This window comes from Primulina eburnea, chromosome 6 (genome assembly GCF_022965805.1).
Source record: "Primulina eburnea isolate SZY01 chromosome 6, ASM2296580v1, whole genome shotgun sequence".
Classification (NCBI taxonomy): domain Eukaryota; kingdom Viridiplantae; phylum Streptophyta; class Magnoliopsida; order Lamiales; family Gesneriaceae; genus Primulina; species Primulina eburnea.
In genome coordinates, this window is record NC_133106.1 from 29,637,548 (window position 1) to 29,656,489 (window position 18,942).

An 18,942-nucleotide genomic window follows, 5' to 3' on the forward strand; every position below is an offset into this window, starting at 1 on the left:
TCGTCGCGCATATGCGCGAGACCTACTGTCTCGACTTCACATGCTCGCGCATATGCGCGAACGCCCTTCGCGCATATGCGCGAGGTTCTCTGCCCATCTCGCGCATATGCGCGACAGGAGGTGCGCATATGCGCGAGGTGTTCTGTCCTCGCATATTCGATATCACATGTCAACTCAAATCAAGTCTCGGAGGAGTCCTTCATAATCATATCAATTTAAAATCAATAATCGCAGATTAACATGATATAAAATCTCGGACATTACAATACCAAAACAAAGAACGAACAAGTTAGTAAAGAAAAACCAGTTTTCTTTTTTAAAAAAAGTTGTTAATTTAAACTTTTAATAGTGTATTGCCCTAGCTAGAGAGTATGTTAGTAATATATAAATTTTGTTATACGATATATTATACTATATGATTAAACTTGACATGTCATGCCAAAAAAAGTTGTAAGTTTCAATTATTCCCAGAGTGAGAATTTATATATGCATTGTATTTATAAATTTATAATGTAATGTACGCTTCGTGGTCTGTTTAGAAATAATTAATGATTAATAGTTTAAAAGAAGCTGATATGTTTTTTTTGGGTCTACTGGTCAATATATGAAATCCGATTAATTAAATAAATTGGAGCGGTCTGATTTATCACTCCAGAGCCAAGACACATCATTTTTACAAAGAAATCAAAGTCTTGTACTTGAAACTAAAAGAAAATCTTACTAAGAAGATAGAATAACCAGTCATGGGTGGAGTAAAACATCTGCTTAAGAAACCTCACCGACACCAAAAACTTTTTCAAACAATAGGAAAGCTTAGAAGTCTGGAATGATGGAACTAATATTTGATATTACAAGATTAAGAAATTAATTCTCGTGAAACAACCCATGATAGAAATCTATCAAAAGAATGAAAAATATCGGAGAATTGAAGATATATATTAAAGCAATTCCAAGAAAAGAATCAAGTCAATTGATTATTGGTTCAGATTTCAATAGAATTGAGACATAATTACATAAATACCTTGCACGAAGAAAGACATCTAAATGAAAGGAATTGAGCAATATTTTGTATATCCAATCACCCGTACTTAAAACTTTTGATAAAAAATTAATAATATTAAATTTTAAGATCAAAATGAAATCTATGTTATTTTATTTTTTATTTATATATAATACAATATTGTGACAAAACTTTTTTTAAGTATTAAAAGTTTAATTGTTGACATGAAAAAAATATTGTATTTGATTAAGATTTAATAAACCCAAACTTTTTTTAAGTATTAAAAATTTTATTGTATAATTATTATAAGGGTCACCGTTATGACCGTCCATAACGGTGGATTGGTGTGGTGTGTTGACAAACTTCTTTCAGTAATGAAATGTTTGTTTACATATATTTCAATTTCAAGTTGAATTACATAAGAAAGAAGGTTCACACGAATGGCAATCTCTATCAGCATATCAAAACCTTGTTCAAGATCTTAAAAATTTTCCAAAAAAGAAATGCATATGACAACTAAAAAAGAAGAAAACAAAAACAATGATCCATGTATCCTGTTGAATTCATAAAATCCATCATTTTTTACTTGAAATTCGTCGTCTTGGTTGATCAATGCTGGTATCTTGAGCAGGAACTGTCGTGATCTCTTCTGCTAGGCGTCGCCGGAGGAATGTTTTGCAGACTAGTACACTGGTGTTCAATTGCTACAAACTTGTTGGTTTTCTGTTTCTTAGCATTGAAAGAAGCAACTTGTTTCTTATATGTTGAAAGACGAGTGCAGCTTCTTCCGGTGAATCCGGCACAGAACACAATCGTCCAACTGAAACAAGACAAATTCAAGAACTGCTTGCTTGGTAACAAGAATATAGCACCATTGTTCAATATACATAACAGAAAATGTAGAATCAAAAGTTGTTACGTACCAGCTTGTTATCATCATCCTTATTGTCAATTGCATACTCTTTCATGACCCAATTGGTTTTTTTGCCCTTTGGGGGATTCCCTTCGTAAAAGATTAAAGATTTTTTGGATCCAATGCAGATACTGTTGTGATATATTTGTTTCACAGTACCACAGGCCTTCCAATACCCGTTACCAGCTACTCGATTGGGTCGCTTCCATAATAGATCCATCTGGTTTGTCCGGGTAAAAAAGTACCATTCCTCGTCTTCCAAACTCGGATATAATTCTGCACACAGCACAGTTATAAATACCAACAACCAATCTAAGTTTATCAATCTTTTTGTCGCAAATGCTGGAATAATTCTTCGATCATGATGATGTAAAATTTTTCAAGTTTTACGTAATACTAGGATGTAACAAATTTGGAACGGTGGATATTGGGAAAAACAAATAGGAAGAACAGGGCAGTACCAGTCAAATCCAATGGACTATACTCGTAAACATTGGCACTGCGGATACATAGATTGGTCTTCTTCTTCAAATAGAAGTTGATGAGTTCGTGGTCTTTTGGGGCGAAGCGATACCCCGGTGAAAGCAAAATATCGGCTCGGGCGTATAAACTGAGACCAACTTGTTCATGATTTAACGCTTCTCCTATAAAGCTGGATATCCTTCTTGATTTATGGGATCCATGGAACTTAAATTCTTGAATTAAGAAGACAGAGAGCAGGGAATTATTCAATCAAGAATCTCAGATATTTGCAAGTTGCAACAAATAGAGAACTGTAAATATATGGTTCACAAATTATCTGGCCTCTGAATGTTCCTGGAAAAAGAATTACAATCGCATGCAAGATTCACAGAATAATATCAACTCCTTTTCGAATGAGAATGAATCAGATTCAAGCAGCGAAGACGAGGAACATAATACCTGTTTGATTTCTCTGAATTTTCTTCGGAAAAGAATGATCAAGAAAGATGATCTATTGAGAACAAAGTCTTCGATCGAGAGAATGAATGGAGCTAACTAGGGAGGAAGGGCTAGAAAGGTTTTATTGGCCGCAAGATTGTTAATATATGATACTGGATTGGCTCGGTTTTGTATATCTGTGGGGAGTCTAATTAAACTCAAATTCGAAATCCTTTTAAGTTGGATTGGATCATATTGATACGAAGTTGGAATCAATTATATATATATATATATATATATACTAAAAAAGTGCACGTGCGTTCAGCGCTGATCCTAACAATATTTGGGTCTGACTCTAACTTTTAGAAACAGGCCTCTGAATCATAATGCGTGTTCATATTTTTTTAGTTCCATAACAATTTTTCAAATTAAATCAATATGTTAAAGACAATATAAAAAATTAAATGAATAAAAATATCAAACATGTCCAAAATGATCACTAAAAAACAACTCGCCTAACAGTTTTAAAGCTAAAAATACTAATCAAGTCTGTATAATCAAGTTGTTCAATAATTTCTTTCTCAATCGATAACATAGTCAATCCATTCAATCTTTCTTGTGATATGGTTGATCAGAGAAAAGTTTTGATGAGCTTTAACTTTGAGAAACTTCGCTCTGCACTTGCTACTGTGATCGGGACAGTCAACAAGATTTTATAAGCAATACGAGCATTTGAGAAACACCCATCCATTTTCTTCAAGTAATTCACTACATCAATGACCGATTTTGTTTCTCTTGGTAATGAGCACCTCAAGAATGTCAACTCCGAAAATAGATCATTCCCATTAATATCAAAACAACCCGTATGAGTCAAAGAAATTTCAAGATTCTTGCAAGATCTCAACAAGGTTTCATTGTCTGCACGTTGTAACCTCTCTATATTGAACAAAAAACCAAATGTTTCTTCATATTTTTGAAACTGTTCAAATCGAGCTTTCATAGAAGAACGAGCTTGATCGATTATAAAGAGAAACTAGTTAATTCGAAAAGATTCTGCAGTTGACTGTATCACTTCTTCACTTCACTGCTACTTTCACCAAATTGTCTCTTTCTTCGAATAACACGTTTTTCTCGAAATACAGCTTCAATGCCCATCTCACATGTCATTTCTTTAGCTTCAACCATGGCTTTATCATAACCATCTTCTCTAAATTCTTCAAGAAATAAAACAGTTCCTTGTAAAAGTTTGATAACAACATCAAGATCCATATTTTCAGATTGCAGAAATTTGATAGAATATGTTCCACAAAAATCCAATCATCAGGGATCCTTTGTTAGAAGGTAAATATGAAGCAGTTTATCCTTTTTCATATACAGATGGAAACTACCAGGAAAGTAAATACAGAGACAGACAAATAGCTCATACGAAGAAAGAGAACTTGTCATACGTGGGGCGAAACAGAAAATATACAGAGACAACAGAGTCTGAGAAAGACTCGTGACCAAAATTTCGATAAAAAATACTTTTAATTAAAATAGAAAATACACTACACATTGAAAGTCGGATAAGCATTATATCCACCAAAATTTCAGTCAAAAGCGTAGATTACAGATACCACATAAAGCCCCAAAGAAAGTAAAAAACTACAATAAAAAATTAGAAGTCCGAACAAAACAAATATGAGAAAATAGACTTACAGCTCCTCACGATTCTTTTAATTAAACCTAGAGACGACGCAACGATTGAAGTCGGTTAGGGCTTGTCTGCAGATGAATATTAGGGAAAATTGAGGAATAAATCGAGAACAGGCTACGCAAGTTCCATTTAATAGATACCTGGTTTTGTGCTATCTAGTAACTAGTATTATATATAATAATTTTTTTAAAATTTTTGGTCCCCAAAAAAGAGATGAGCATGAGTCATTGGACTCATTTGCCTCTTAATAAGCACGGCCATGCGTGCGTTGCACGTGAGCAACTAAATTGCTGAAATATAAATACGAAATTTTGATAATATTTAAATGAATTAAAATATGGCTAATATCATTTATTAATTGAAACAAACCAAACCACAAAATCAGAAATCATGACCATAGATGGTATATGAATCGGAGAAGTTATTTTATCCACATGAAACACTTTTCAATATACTTCTTGGTTGATTTTGATAACTTAAAAACTATTTGTCGTAGTTTGTTATAATATACATTTAACCATTTCGCTATACTCAGCAAGTATATATATGATCGTCTTTAACATCTATTATGTTATTTAAAATCCTCATTTGGGATATGACATGCTCGTAATTTATTTCCCTATCAGGACGTTTTTTCGGTTTTCTACATTGTTTTTATCCAGTAATCTTATTTTCCAAATATTTATTTTATTGTTGAATGATTTTTCAGTTTTTGACAATCATCAACTATAACTCATAAGAATAAATGTTGTTTTTAGTCGTGATAGATTTTTACCTCTGACTAAAAGTATGTATAACATATATATTCTTCGACAACATAACCAATGAATTGTGCTGTAATTTCTTCAAACATCGTGATATTTGTAATATCATTTTTGTATATTTAGTATCAACATTATCAACATATAACTATAAGTTTAATAAATTTTTAACAATTATTTTTCAATCAGTGTGAGAAAAAATTGAAAATCTTTTCAAATGACTATATCTTAAAACTATGTTATCGTTTAATTTGGCGCAATTCAGAAAAGTCATTTCGTTCGTCATTTTTTAGAAGATTTTGAACAATGATTGCATGCATCATATCATGGGGATGATATAGTTTCAATCTCATAAACAAAACAAATTTTATTCATCGAGTTTACATTTTGTTTTATAATATTTTATATATTGTAGGACCGATCGCTTACCGCTTTACCAAAAGTTATAGCTAGTAGTAATGGTGCAACTCAAATATTTTAAATCGCACAGCAGCTCAAGTACCATGGTTCGATCGCTCTACCAAGCAGAGACAATTATTGCACCCAACAATCTCCCTCCCAATAATTGCACTCCTTGCAATCAATGTGAATCGAACCCTTGACATTTGCTCTGATACCAATTGCAATCGCTTTACCAAAAGCTATAGTTGGTGGCAATTGTGCAACTCAAATCTTTTAAACCGCACAACAGCTCAAGCACCACAGTTCGATCGCTCTACCAAGCAGGGACAATTGTTGCACCCAACATATATTGTGGAACGATATATAAAATTAATTATTGTATTTTAAAAATCTTGAGAAGAACACAAATAACGTAAGATATGTATATGATATATCATTCAAATATATATATCAAAGTGTTTTTCTTATTCAATATCTCATATAATAATACAACTGTTTAGATTTCATGAGCATATTATAATAGACAAAATTAATTTGATGAAATATTGTATAATTCAATTTGAATTTCACTATTCGACTAAGTGAATTTATTTGACGAGTAGTTTTCTATGTTACCATCATATATCTCGTGAATTAGTTTGTTAGCCACTTTAACTAAAATAATAGGAAAAAACAACATCTTAGTCACATCGAAATCTATCGAGATAATATTGGAAAAAATAAAGTGCAACCGGCTTAATGTCCCAATTTACTAAAGATGCACAAAATTGATCTATTGTGTCCACAAAGCTATATAATTGTTCTCATACCATTAAAAATAGAATGAGAATTATACACAAGTTTTTTTTCATGTACTTAAAAAACCCCATGAACATGACAAAATATAAAACAAATGAAAGGGTAAAAAAGAAAACTCACAAATGAAAGTTAAGTACACTATTAATTAAGATATTAAACTAACATAGAAAATTACTTAAAAAACCAAATGAACATGAAAAAATATAAAATAAATAAAAGGGTAAAAAAGTAAGCTCACAATTCAAACTCAGATATTTATAATAGTAGTAGTATAGTGTATATATATATATATATATATATATATATATATAATCTATTCTATATTTTATTAAGGTTGAGGACATAATAGCAACCACTTAGGAAGAACATCGATTTTTTCTTCCAATTATACCTTTATATGATACTAATATTACACTTTTGTTTTTTGGTTTTTTTTTTAAATTTCAAAACACGCTTTTATTTTTTTTTATTTCAACAATTCAAATATCAATTTAGTTCCTCCATAATTTGTAAAATTCCACTTTAATTAGTCCATCGATAATGATAAAAAAGATTGTACACACAAGCATCGCGTGTGCAACCTAACTAGTATAATATATATTTATACTATATTATTAAGTGTGAGGACATGATAATAACTACATAGAGAGGACACCAACTTTTTTTCCAATTTCACCTTTAGATGATACTAATATTACACTTTTTTTTTAAATTTCATCACACACTTTTATTTTTATTTCAACCATTCAAATATCAATTTAGTTCCTCCATAATTTGTCAAATTTCACTTTAGTCCATCGATAATGATAAAAAAGATTGTACACACACGCATCGCGTGTACAGAGTAACTAGTATAAAATTAAGGTTTAGGGCATGATAGTAACCATATAGGAAGGACATCAACTTTTTCTTCCAACTTTACCCTTATATGATACTAATATTACACTTTTTTTTTGTTTTTTTTAAAAAAAATTCAACACACATTTTTATTTTTATATTTTTTTAATTTAAAAAATTCAAATATCAATTTAGTCCATTCATAATTTGTCAAATTTCACTTTAGTCCATCAATAATAATAAAAAAGATTGTACACACATGCATCGCGTGTGCAAAATAACTAGTATATTTAGGCATTAGTTTGGTACATGAGATAAGGGTGTGATTGATAAATAATCCCCTTTATCACATGTTTGGTACCTTTTTAAAAAGCCCATGATATTATCATGGGCACTTGATAAATAAATTTTGAGAAGGATAAAACATCCTTTGTAAGAGGTGTGATAATTTTAATGTAATGATAAAATACATTACAAATGACTTAATTACCCTCAATTTAAATGCATTTAAGTTAATGTTAAATGTTTATTAAATACATACATATATACAAATATATGGATACATATACACACACACAAATATATATATATACACACACATGTATATATGTGTGTGTGTGTGTATATATAATTTAAGAATTGAGATATGCAATTACAAGATCTTGATAACAATGAAATATAAGTTTTTGTAATAGGGATTAATTTTGTCATTACAATTCAATATATAAATTTAATCACTCTTGTTAAAATCATCCCAAACATTCAACATATTATCTTATCATTATATTTATCCTTGATTTATCCTTATACTATATATCCCTTAGTTATCATATCCTATATACCAAACTATACCACAAAGAATACATGTTATCTAGGTGGACATTATCCGGAGCAGCATTGCTGAACTGGAAACATAAACAAGTTTGCGATGGAATTGGTTTCAAAATCGATGCATCTAAATGGAATTGCACACATTCTAGAGATACCGCGAGTTTATCTTGCTGTACTGCTTCTAACCTCAGCCTTTTCTGTCATCAAGAAATTTTCCACATGAACCATAATCTTCCATGTAACCGGATGTTGTTGGAAAAATTATTTGCTTTGGTGTTTTTGACATCATTCTAAGGTTTCAGTCTACAGGTAATTTCCTCAACAACTGGAACTAAACATGGATAAGACATTTGAACTTGCACTATCAGAGGCCTTGTCCAGTTCAAGGACTCAAAAAGCTGTCTGTAAGTATAAGAGATTGAACTTTGTATTCCTGCATAATTTTGCATGTTATCTGAAGATTAACAGATACAACGTCGATTTATCCTGAGGAATCTTGTTTATGTTTGATCGTCAATCTGTTAGAAGAAATATCATAGCTAGGACAAACAAATAACATTCTTCAAAGGAAAGAAAATTATCTCCCGTCACATTTCACAACAACACAATTGGTAATGCATCTTTGAAGGCTCCTAGTATATGAAAAACAACCGTAATCTGAATGTGATACTTACTGATGTGGACTAATGTTACAATTCTCCGATCACCCGAATTAGGGACCTCATTCGGAGATCATCAAACCTTTTCCCTCTATTTTGTTTTAACATAATTGCTTTGGTACCGTGATTTGTATTGAGAGTTGTAAGCCAATCATATTCTCTTTAGTGAAAAAGTAAGAAGAAATGGATAAAATATAATGAGATTCTCCATCATATCCTTACAGATGGAATGATGTAATACTATAATCCGAAGACACCGTCTCTTCTCTTCTTGGGGTTTGCTGCTGCTTCTGGATTACCTTTCTTCATCATTGCCACAAACTCTTCATAGTTAATATTCCCATCCTGCATGCAAATGTTTAAAATAAACTTATACACGGCACGTTGTCGAGAGGGACTAAGACTATGACACATGGCTATTTAATCTGTCATCACAAATAAAATTTGAATTTTTTCCCCATTTTGGGGGAGGGGCAACAGCCAAGTTTGTCTCGCCGCTGCGCACACCTCTTGGTAATTTGTAAGATTAAACTACATGTCTCTAGTAATAGTTACGTTCAATTGCGTAACTTTCACATTAACAATGAAATGAAGATGAGGATTCACCAAGTTATATATCAGAAACAGGTGCTTACATTATCAGCATCAACTTCAGAAATGATTTCCTTTATATCCTTTTCATCATTCATTCCATATTCTCTTAGAGCTTGCTCTAGTTCTTCAATCGTAATGCACCTGATCACATGAAAATTCAACTAATGTTAAGAACTCTGTTCAAGCATTTTACAAGCAAATACAAAGTTCCGTAAGCATTAAGTACCCGCTATTATCTTTATCGAAATATTGAAATGCTGTGTAAAGATGTTCTTCTCTGTCCATTCTATTCATGTGCATTGTTGCTGTGATGAATTCTTCGTAGTCAATCGTCCCATTGCCATCCGCATCGGCCTAATTTCCGATAATGAACAACATTAGTGTAATGACAACATAAAACTTACAGTTAGGTTTACAGAATTTCTGAAATACTTACAGCCTCCATCAACTGTTTGACTTCATATTCAGATAGTTTAGTGCCTTGCTTCGACAATCCTTGCTTTAGCTCTTCAAGAGTTATTGTACCACTGTTGTCTGTGTCCATGCTCTTGAACATTTGTTTCAATCCCATGATTTCTTCCTCTGATAAACAGCCAGCAATAACCTGTTCATCCAAGAATTAACAGCATGTCAAGTTCCATCTTCCCTAAAAGATTACAGTTTAAACAGAAATGATCCAAAAGTAATGGAATTATTCCAATATAGGAATATCAACAGTTGACCCCCTAAACCCGAAAATCTTGAATTCGACCCCGTCAACTAGTTTCCTAAATCTGCTGTTGTGTCACAAGTTTTGTAAAGAAAGAAGTATAATTTACCCGAAGTGCGATTTTCTTGAACTTATTCATGGCTCTGAATTGTTTCAACCTATTCAAAACAGCATTATCAAGTGGCGTATCAGGTGCCTCTCCATCTTCTTTGATCCATGGATGATCTGAAAAGAGTAGAACAACATTTTAGGATGATCTTCTACCATATAATTTAGTAATTATGTACTTTATAATTCTGAGGTGTTAAATCATTTTTCGCAAGACTTAATGGTCTAGTATCAGAGTATTTTCAGCAATTTAACTATGCGTACTTAGCACTTGGAATGCTGTCAGCCTTTGCTTCGGGTCCGAATTCAACATCTTCCTTACAAGATCCTTTGCACCATTTGAAATGGTTGGCCAAGGATCGCTTGTAAAATCAACATGTCCTCGAAGAATGGCATTGAAAATTCCATTTTCAGATTCTGTACTAACCAAATTCCCGTTAGAACTTCAAATACTATTCTGACGACGGGCTGAATCGAAAAGTAGAATGCTGCTTTATTTAAGTAAATCGAAGTTATGAATATTGTAAATTACCTGCCCAGAAAGGAGGAACTCCACATAGCAGTATGTACAACATGACTCCAACACTCCAAATATCAGCCTCTGGCCCATATTTTCTCTTCAACACTTCTGGAGCAATGTAATATGCACTGCCCACAATGTCTTTGAATTGTTCTCCTGGAATTCATAGACAGAATGAGATTTACACATGCTGTTTTCAACGTATTTCGTACTAGGCATATTAGCATTTTATAGGACATCAATCTTTTGCAAAATAATTCATAAGCACAATCACCATCCAAGCCTTAGCTCTGGCTTACTTGCATAGCTCTTCTTCATTATACTTCCCTGAAATCAAACTCTCGATCATCCCCTAAATTACTTGATTTATACTTTATAACTCTGGATAATTTAATTATCGTGACTCTCCGGTTTGTTTGAATATACTGTCTCTTAGAGTTATTTTTGAAGGTCAATGCCTGAATCATCACAAACGTGTGGCCATAATTGTGCGTCATTTTTCCTTTGACATGTCATTTTTTGTTATGTTCATCAGTTCTTGTACAACCCTTTGTTTGTCTAATCATGCTTGTGCAAAATTTGTAATAATCCATGGTTATGAATACCATGCATGCTGCAGAACTAAGAATTTATGAATTCTGCAGAAACCATTTATTACCCTCTTTGTAGAATACAGAAAGCCCAAAATCTGTGGCCTTGAGCGGTGCATTCTCATCCTTATTCAAGAGCAAGAAATTCTCAGGCTTGAGATCCCTGTGAATAACCCCCATGGAATGGCAGGTGTGCACAATCTGCACGATGGTTCTGAGCAACGACGCGGCAGCACGTTCAGTGTAATGCCCCTTAGCAATGATCCGATCGAAAAGCTCTCCTCCAGCACACAATTCCATCACCAAATGCACCGAATGTTTATCCTCATATGCACCCTTAAGCTCTACAATGTTGGGTTGTCCTGTCAAATGGTGCATGATTTGTACCTCCCTTCTCACATCCTCGATGTCTTCCTTATTCGCCAGCTTTCTCTTTGCTATTGTCTTGCAGGCCAACTGTTCACCGGTATGTTTATTTGTACAGAGATGGGTTACCCCGAATTGCCCACGGCCAAGCTCTTTGCCTATGGTGTAGGTGGCACGTACGTCTTCCATGGGCCGACCAAGAACAGGGCCTATCGGGGTTGGCTTGGAGCGCTTAGGGGAGCGGTTTGGGGACGCTGGTGGAGGCGTTTTTGGAGGAGTGGTGGAAGGATTATGGGTGGATGGCCCTGCGTCTGAGGTCTCAACCTTCCCCACCTCATCCGATGGAGCATCCACGGTGGCGCTCCGGGAGCAGCAGCTGCCCATGTCAATGAATCAGTTATTCGGTTTTCAATGATTTATAAGGAAGAGAGTTCAGAAGGGGAGGGAAATGCGGCAGACGAAGTGGCTACGGCCGTGTACTGGTGGCCGGAGCCCGGAGGAAGAGCAAAAGGGAAACTTCTTTTGGGTATGTGAAAGAAATGAGATTGCTTTAGAAAGAGAATTAGCGCGTGCAGTGCATGCATGCAGAGTCGGAAGAGCCAAGGGTTACCAGGTTGTGAGAGATTGAAGGGATATTTTGGTAATTTACTTTTCTGATAAAATTGGTTTGAATGAAAGAAAAAACAAATCATCTCAGGCACGAATGGCGGGGAGCGATTTCAGGCATTTGTTTTGGTTTTCTGGTTGACATCTGTGAAGAACCACTGTCCCTTCACCATGATACATGCATGCATATACATTAAATTTTTTTAGTAAATTATTAAATTTTCTTTTCCAATTCGAGATATTATATTAAAATATAAAAACTTTTTTTTATATTTTTATGTTATAAAAGATATGATTATTTAATATAAAATATTAAAATATATATAAATATTTTTATTAGGATAATGTAGATAGATAAAGATATCAATTTATTAAATGTATTCAATGACATTTTTATTAAACCAAAAAATGAAATGTTTTGTAATTTGGAAAAAAAATGTTATCTTTGGTTTATAAAAAACAGACTATAACATAAAACATTAGTAAATGTCTCGAATTTAATAATAATAGACTAATTGGGCTAATTTGTTTTGTGAAAAAATATCTTTTATCACAAATCATACAACGTCTCTACTTAACACGGTTTAAATTTGTGACATACATGAAAGTTCCAAAAAAAGTTATCATTATCTTTGTATGATATATATTTTACAAATTTAAATAGTGTAACATGAGATGTTACATGATTTGTAACATAAGATTTATGCCTCTTTATGACAAAGATATATAGGAATATAGATACACTGGTCAATCAACAACTCTATCATTGAATTATTTTGAGTCGTATCGTTACCATTCAGCCGAAGAACAAGTTCTTCATATAGATTGATAGTACTAGTGCCTTGAGAGACAGTACCCAAGTTAATGGAACAAATGTAGAGGATGTTCTGTTATCTTCTTCAACAATATTATCACAAGTTTTGAGCAAAGCCATTGAGATATTCTGGCAATTCATGCACAGTGCCTTAACTTCCATTTTGGCCTCCGTACCAAAACCTTCTAACAAGAAGTTTCTCAACTCAACCGAAAAACTATATGTTCTACATAACAATTGGATAATTCTTCCATGGGGGATGACACAACATAAGGGAAACGAGAAAAAGAAAAATATACCTAGACGCAATGCAAAATTAGTAGGTTGGAACCGATGGATCTGCTTTCATAGCATATTCATGAATTCCTCCGGAGACATTGAATACTCTCCTAAATCCCTGAAATCCAAAGTTATGATACAGAAGAACTTAGCCATTATGCATTTATTGATACTATTATGGTCATGCACTAACAGTATCAAGAAACAAAAGCAAAACTTAATCCCTTCAAGGAGTTATATATTGTATAGTGGAGTTTTTCCCATGATTCAAACCAATTTTTTGACGGTGATTGGAATGGCAGAGTGGTATCAAAGCAGAACTTTATTGGCCTTAGGTAGACTGTCCTAGGTCACATCCCAATTGCAATAGGGTCATGCTTGGATTAGGTCGGGGACAAACCTTGGGAGAGCCAAACTGTAGACGAGGGAAATTTCTAAGCTAAGAGAACTAAACTGAAGCCAGGGTTCTGGCCTTCGCCACTGCCCCCACACGATCATTTTTTTAGAGTGTAATTTTACTTTAGCTTCCCAACATGCTATTTTCTGTAGAAATTCATAAGATTCACCTGTGTCTGCAACCATTTGGCGACTTGCAATGACCGCATACCATGATGGCACTGCATTAAAGTTTTAATATAACAATAAGCAAAAACTTGTAACTCTACATGAAATCTGATGGCAAAAATAGACAAATGGCAGGTTAGTATTTAATTAAAAAGCCAATGATGAGTTAATTTAGTATAAGTAAAAAGGTCATAACTGATGCATTCAGATAAAAAGGGTACATGCAACTGATAATGAATATTAGGTATGCTGTCACTAATCTCAATAGCAACACAGTAATAAAAAATAGTCGTTCCTATCAAAATGATATTTCACAGCTTAATAATCAGTGCACAACTTGGAACAAAGGTTTAGAACATACCAGGACGTATGTATCAATCTGAGGATCTAACATTGTCAAAATTTCAGGTCCCCAGTTTCCAAACTGCCGAAGTGGAAGAACCTGGAAACCTGCCAGCGAAGCTTGGGCCCTGTATCAAGAAAACAAAATTTAAATTGTGATAACATACTATTTCCATAAAACGAAATGATAAATCAAAATCTAACACATTAGTTTCCTGAATCCTGCATTTTTTTTCCTTTTTTATTCTTAGGATGCGAAAATATTTGCTTACACTTCTTCAGGTTCTCGAACATCAATCAATTGGGCATCTTTAAGAAACGCTGGATTTTGCATTTTCTCATGAAACTCAACAGGTTGGATGTCTTCAAGTACTGATTCCTCCCTGCAACAGAAAGTGCAAAAATTACGATAAAAAGCACATCCGTTCTCCATCTAGAGTCTATACTCGGTTTAAAATATATATTGAATTTTACCTCTCTGAGAGAACTTGCAACAAATGCCATCCAAATTTAGTCTTGCACCTTACAACTTTATTTAATGGAGCAGCAAATGCGACTTCATCAAATTCTGGCACCTGATTAACTTTACAGTCAAGGTGCAATTTTTAAATGAAATCAGTGTTTTAAACGACGGTCTAGGCGGTAGGCGGCCCTCGACCGCCCCACCTTTGTCTAAGACGGTCTCTATAGGCGGTTCGAGGCTATCCGGCGACGAGCAGGGCAGAGGTGGTCAATGATTTTAAAATCCTAGTCAACTGTCAAAATCTAATAATTTTAAAAACAAGTCGAAGTTAATCAATTATAAAAACTTTATATATAATAAAAACACATCTCACTCTCTTTTGTATTTACTTTTCATTTCAAGTGTCCACCATCAACCACCACCTATCTCAAACCACGTCCAGCCGCCGCCATCAGCCACCACCTTAACTATCTTGTTAGTTTGCATTTATATATTTTTTCACTATGTCTAGATCGTATTATGTTGTATGAAGTTTTTTTATGCATAAACATTATTTAATTATATATATATAGGTAGAAAATGATGATTATTTGTAATTACAATGTATGATTATATATGATTATCTATTAAAAAATTGCTAAAAAAATTCAATCGAGGTGACTGAGACGGTAGGCGGTTACTGGCTGCTCCGCCACCACTTCTCGCCATTTACAATATCTAATGAAATTAAAGGAAAACCATGAAGACCACGAAAATAAGACTTGGCTATGACTAAAATTTCAAATATCGGACTTGGTGCCCAAGACGCTAATTTTGGAAAGATTTGGGCTGAATTATGGAAGAGATTTTTCGCTAATCATGGAATGATCGAATTATGGAATTATTGTGCCAAAATAAGAAGAGCAAACACCTATAAATAAGCCCTCAAACCCTGCAGAATCACACCACAAATTCTCTAAAAATTTCGAACAAGGCCAGAGGCAGGTAGTACGCGAAATGCTGCAGAGATTGATTCAAGTTCGAGTAGGCAGAAATCTGTCCTAAGCAAAATCAGTACTACTTTTTAAAATATAAATATATGTGTTTAATCGATCGAGTGTGCATTCTTTGTTTTATGTTCTATCCAAGAATTCCATTTAAGCACTGTTATGATTTGCGTTCGATATGGATAGGAATTCCAAAAGATGTTATTTTATGATATGACCCTACACGATGGGTATAAAACTGTTATATGTCTCACCCTTTAGAAAACTAACAATTAGAGACTGATCAGTGAAACATGGAAAATAAAATGAAATATCAGTACTGTATGATTATGTTTTGTACATGATATGACCATACACAATGAGTATAAAACCCTGGCTTGCTGAGTGTTTCTCCAAACACTCATCATTTTACTTCCCCCCACCCCCCAGATAAGAACGAATATCAGTTAGACAAGGATGAACTAAATATGTTCTATGGCTGGTGATGAAAAACAATTTGAGATCGAGATACGTGTTTAAGTTTGTTATCGTTATTTGATTTCAGTTGTAGACACTTACTCATTCTATTTCGTTTGTTTTTTTTTTGGAGTTTTGCATTATAAAGAAATTGATTTTTATGTTATATTTGCCAAAAAATGGTGGTGTCAAACGCACCAGGCGCGGGGTGTGACAAAACTCAGCACCCAAATAAAATAATCACAAATCAAATAAATACGATTCTGTTTGATTGAGATATCATCTTGCCTTAGATATTTTCACTAACCAATATTGAAAAATAAAATTACAGGTTAACTAAATAAAAGAGAGTATGGCTGATGATTCACCCTTCCAATACCATCGCTTGATTTGGAATGCATAGTTTCGCAAACAATCCCATTGGAAAGAAGTAAATAAAATCAACATTAAAAAAATATAATTTGAATAGACATTTTTATTAAATGAAATAAGCAGCAATTGAGATTCACACAAACAGCATACCATCTGCCCTCTTCTCACCCAACCAAGCATCCCACCTTCTTCTTTAGACGGGCAGATAGAGTATTCCACAGCCAAGTCACTTAAATCCTCCCCTGAATGCAAAAAGTGATGCTGTCACAAAAACAACAAAATGGAGATAGAGCAAAAAGCTTTAACATTTTCTAGATTTGAAGCTTGAGCTTCTATCAGAAACTGAATCTAAGAAAGAAAAACACCAGCTGAACACTGCTCCTCCGTTTCACCACCGAATCTACCAATTTGGACTCTAATTTAACAAGAGCCAATATAGAAACTAACCTTCAGCAGCTCTTTTCTGTAGTTCAAGCAAGAGGTCCTGATCATCTTCTTTGACAAGCAAGTGCTGCACCAATAATTCTCTGGCTTCTTTGGAGTTACTTTCAGTGCCGAATGAAGCTGAAAAAAAAAAGAAGCAAAACCTGAACTGAATGAAACTTCAAGAAACCAGAAAATGATATCTTAGAGACTATTATGCTAACAAAATACACAAGCACACGTACATATACAAATGCTAGCGCGCCATTATGATTACATACATTCATACATATATACGTATAACATATGCATATGTTTTTGGAAAGGAGAATGGTATCTAGAAATAAGGATTGCATGAAGAAACGTAAATTAACCACACTCGAAAATGAAATAAAATGAAAGATTACCTCCAATAAAAACCAACAAATTAACCAACACAAACTAATAAAAGGAACCAACGTAATCTTACAACAATTGAAAAAGAACCCCAGAAAACCAAAACAATAGATAACTACAAAAATCGGAACTTGAACACAAACAAACATCAAAACGTAGAAAATGGTATTGGGCTCCATCAGTGACAAACCTGCAGCCTTAGGAATGCTACATTGACCGATCATTCCGGAAACCCCACTCAATTTGGAGCTAAAAAAGCAATAATTACGGCGATAAACGGGTAGAACGTGAGTAATTCTTCGATGTAAAATAGACCGCGATGCCTGCCCTTGGGAGATGGGGAAGATTTGGTGATAGTTGAGAGCGGGCAGCAGAGCAAAGATAGGTGACGGGGTTGTGAAAATACTTGGCGAGAGATGGCAAGATGAAGCTCTTAACATCGCTTGCTCTTCGAAATATGAATCAGAGAATGGAGAAGATGGGAGTTTTTCTGCAATGATAACCTTTTTACCTTCGACTCGAGGTAACGCGACTTTTCTTAATCATCGCACATGTAAAACACGAGAATAACATTTAAGATTAATCAACTACGCCTTCGAATAAATTAGCAACGGATATGTCTGAATTGGTGGAGTGAATTAACTAATTTTTCTGTCAATAATTTTTCGATTTAACATGTCACACATGATTTGTTTAGTGTAATTTATTTGACTAACATAGTTTGAAAACTATGTGTTATTATTTTATAGATAATTAAACCGTTGAAGCACATTATAATTATTATCTGTTTTAGTCATTTCATAAAAAATGATGTAAACAATGGTTCCATCTTAATTTAATGTTGCACTCAATTAGTATGAATACATGTCCAAGAATTAATCCTAATGTATCTTGGGGCCTCTAGTATTTTTACGTATCTACATCCTTTAAACACATCGATCTGATTCATATCTAAAGAAATGCAATATTTTTAACATAAAAATTAATATTTTTCAATAAAATCACATATATTACACAATATACTTTTGACATAAAAATTATATTTTCATTCAAATCAGCATACATCATAAGCACAATATTTCTTCATATATAACTAACAAAATATATATTGTTGTATAAAAAATAATACTTTAGACATAAAAAGTAATATTTATCATGATTCAAATATTTTTCACACAAATCAACATATATTACACAATAATTTTTTCATAACATAGCTGACAAAAAACAATACTTTTGCAGTAGAAAATATTTGACATAAAATTATTACTTTTCATGAGTAATGTCGGATATCTATCTCACAAAGCTGACTCATGAGATGGTCTCGCAAGAGTTTTGATACTAATATTATATTAAAAAATTCAAATTAAAATATTTTATACAAAATTTTTGTATTTCATAAACTTGATGTACGTGATAATACCTTGTACAACCAATCATGACAGTATCCAAAATATGATTTTTAATAGTTTCATAAAGCACAAATATCAAAATCTAAGCTGCATAAAAAATCATTACACTGTTTTGTTAATATCTCTATATACAAAAACCTAAACA

General features: G+C 33.3%; 2 protein-coding genes and 1 long non-coding RNA gene across 6 annotated transcripts; all 3 read right to left on the reverse strand.

Moving 5' to 3' along the window:
* Positions 1 to 1,678: 1,678 nt before the first annotated feature.
* On the reverse strand, positions 1,679 to 2,938 carry LOC140833443 (uncharacterized). 2 transcript variants are annotated; one of them, XR_012118482.1, is made up of 4 exons: positions 2,835 to 2,938; positions 2,375 to 2,608; positions 1,924 to 2,189; positions 1,679 to 1,820 (listed from the first exon to the last, which is right to left on the reverse strand). It is a non-coding gene; the product is annotated as an uncharacterized lncRNA (long non-coding RNA). The 2 variants fall into 2 exon arrangements; XR_012118481.1 differs by having other exon boundaries at positions 2,375 to 2,938.
* A 5,762-nt stretch (positions 2,939 to 8,700) lies between these two features.
* On the reverse strand, positions 8,701 to 12,438 carry LOC140834119 (calcium-dependent protein kinase 2-like). Its single transcript, XM_073198775.1, has 8 exons — positions 11,387 to 12,438; positions 10,741 to 10,884; positions 10,473 to 10,625; positions 10,210 to 10,325; positions 9,828 to 9,995; positions 9,618 to 9,745; positions 9,433 to 9,532; positions 8,701 to 9,142 (listed from the first exon to the last, which is right to left on the reverse strand). The coding sequence occupies exons 1-8, from the start codon at positions 12,066 to 12,068 to the stop codon at positions 9,038 to 9,040; spliced, it is 1,596 nt and encodes a 531-aa protein (XP_073054876.1). The 5' UTR covers positions 12,069 to 12,438; the 3' UTR covers positions 8,701 to 9,037.
* Positions 12,439 to 13,029: 591 nt separating this feature from the next.
* On the reverse strand, positions 13,030 to 17,910 carry LOC140834120 (rhodanese-like/PpiC domain-containing protein 12, chloroplastic). Of its 3 annotated transcripts, XM_073198778.1 has the most exons (9): positions 17,576 to 17,909; positions 17,014 to 17,130; positions 16,717 to 16,808; positions 14,764 to 14,864; positions 14,562 to 14,672; positions 14,309 to 14,417; positions 13,950 to 14,000; positions 13,404 to 13,501; positions 13,030 to 13,286 (listed from the first exon to the last, which is right to left on the reverse strand). In XM_073198778.1, the coding sequence occupies exons 1-8, from the start codon at positions 17,823 to 17,825 to the stop codon at positions 13,421 to 13,423; spliced, it is 912 nt and encodes a 303-aa protein (XP_073054879.1). In that variant the 5' UTR covers positions 17,826 to 17,909; the 3' UTR covers positions 13,030 to 13,286; positions 13,404 to 13,420. The 3 variants fall into 3 exon arrangements, with proteins under 3 accessions (XP_073054879.1, XP_073054878.1, XP_073054877.1); XM_073198777.1 differs by having other exon boundaries at positions 13,030 to 13,501; positions 17,576 to 17,908; XM_073198776.1 differs by lacking the exons at positions 13,030 to 13,286; positions 13,404 to 13,501 and adding an exon at positions 13,540 to 13,798 and having other exon boundaries at positions 17,576 to 17,910.
* Positions 17,911 to 18,942: the final 1,032 nt, after the last annotated feature.

Coding starts and splice junctions, on each gene's coding strand:
- LOC140834119 (XM_073198775.1), bottom strand. CDS start 12,068: ATGGGCAGCTGCTGCTCCCGGAGCGCCACCGTGGATGCTCCATCGGAT. Junction 10,326..10,472: donor GACAGCATTCCAAGTGCTAA/GTACGCATAGTT, acceptor TACTCTTTTCAG/ATCATCCATGGATCAAAGAA. Junction 9,746..9,827: donor TCAAACAGTTGATGGAGGCT/GTAAGTATTTCA, acceptor ATCGGAAATTAG/GCCGATGCGGATGGCAATGG.
- LOC140834120 (XM_073198776.1), bottom strand. CDS start 17,825: ATGTTAAGAGCTTCATCTTGCCATCTCTCGCCAAGTATTTTCACAACC. Junction 17,131..17,575: donor TAGCATTCCTAAGGCTGCAG/GTTTGTCACTGA, acceptor TTTTTTTTTCAG/CTTCATTCGGCACTGAAAGT. Junction 14,418..14,561: donor GTTCGAGAACCTGAAGAAGT/GTAAGCAAATAT, acceptor TTCTTGATACAG/GGCCCAAGCTTCGCTGGCAG.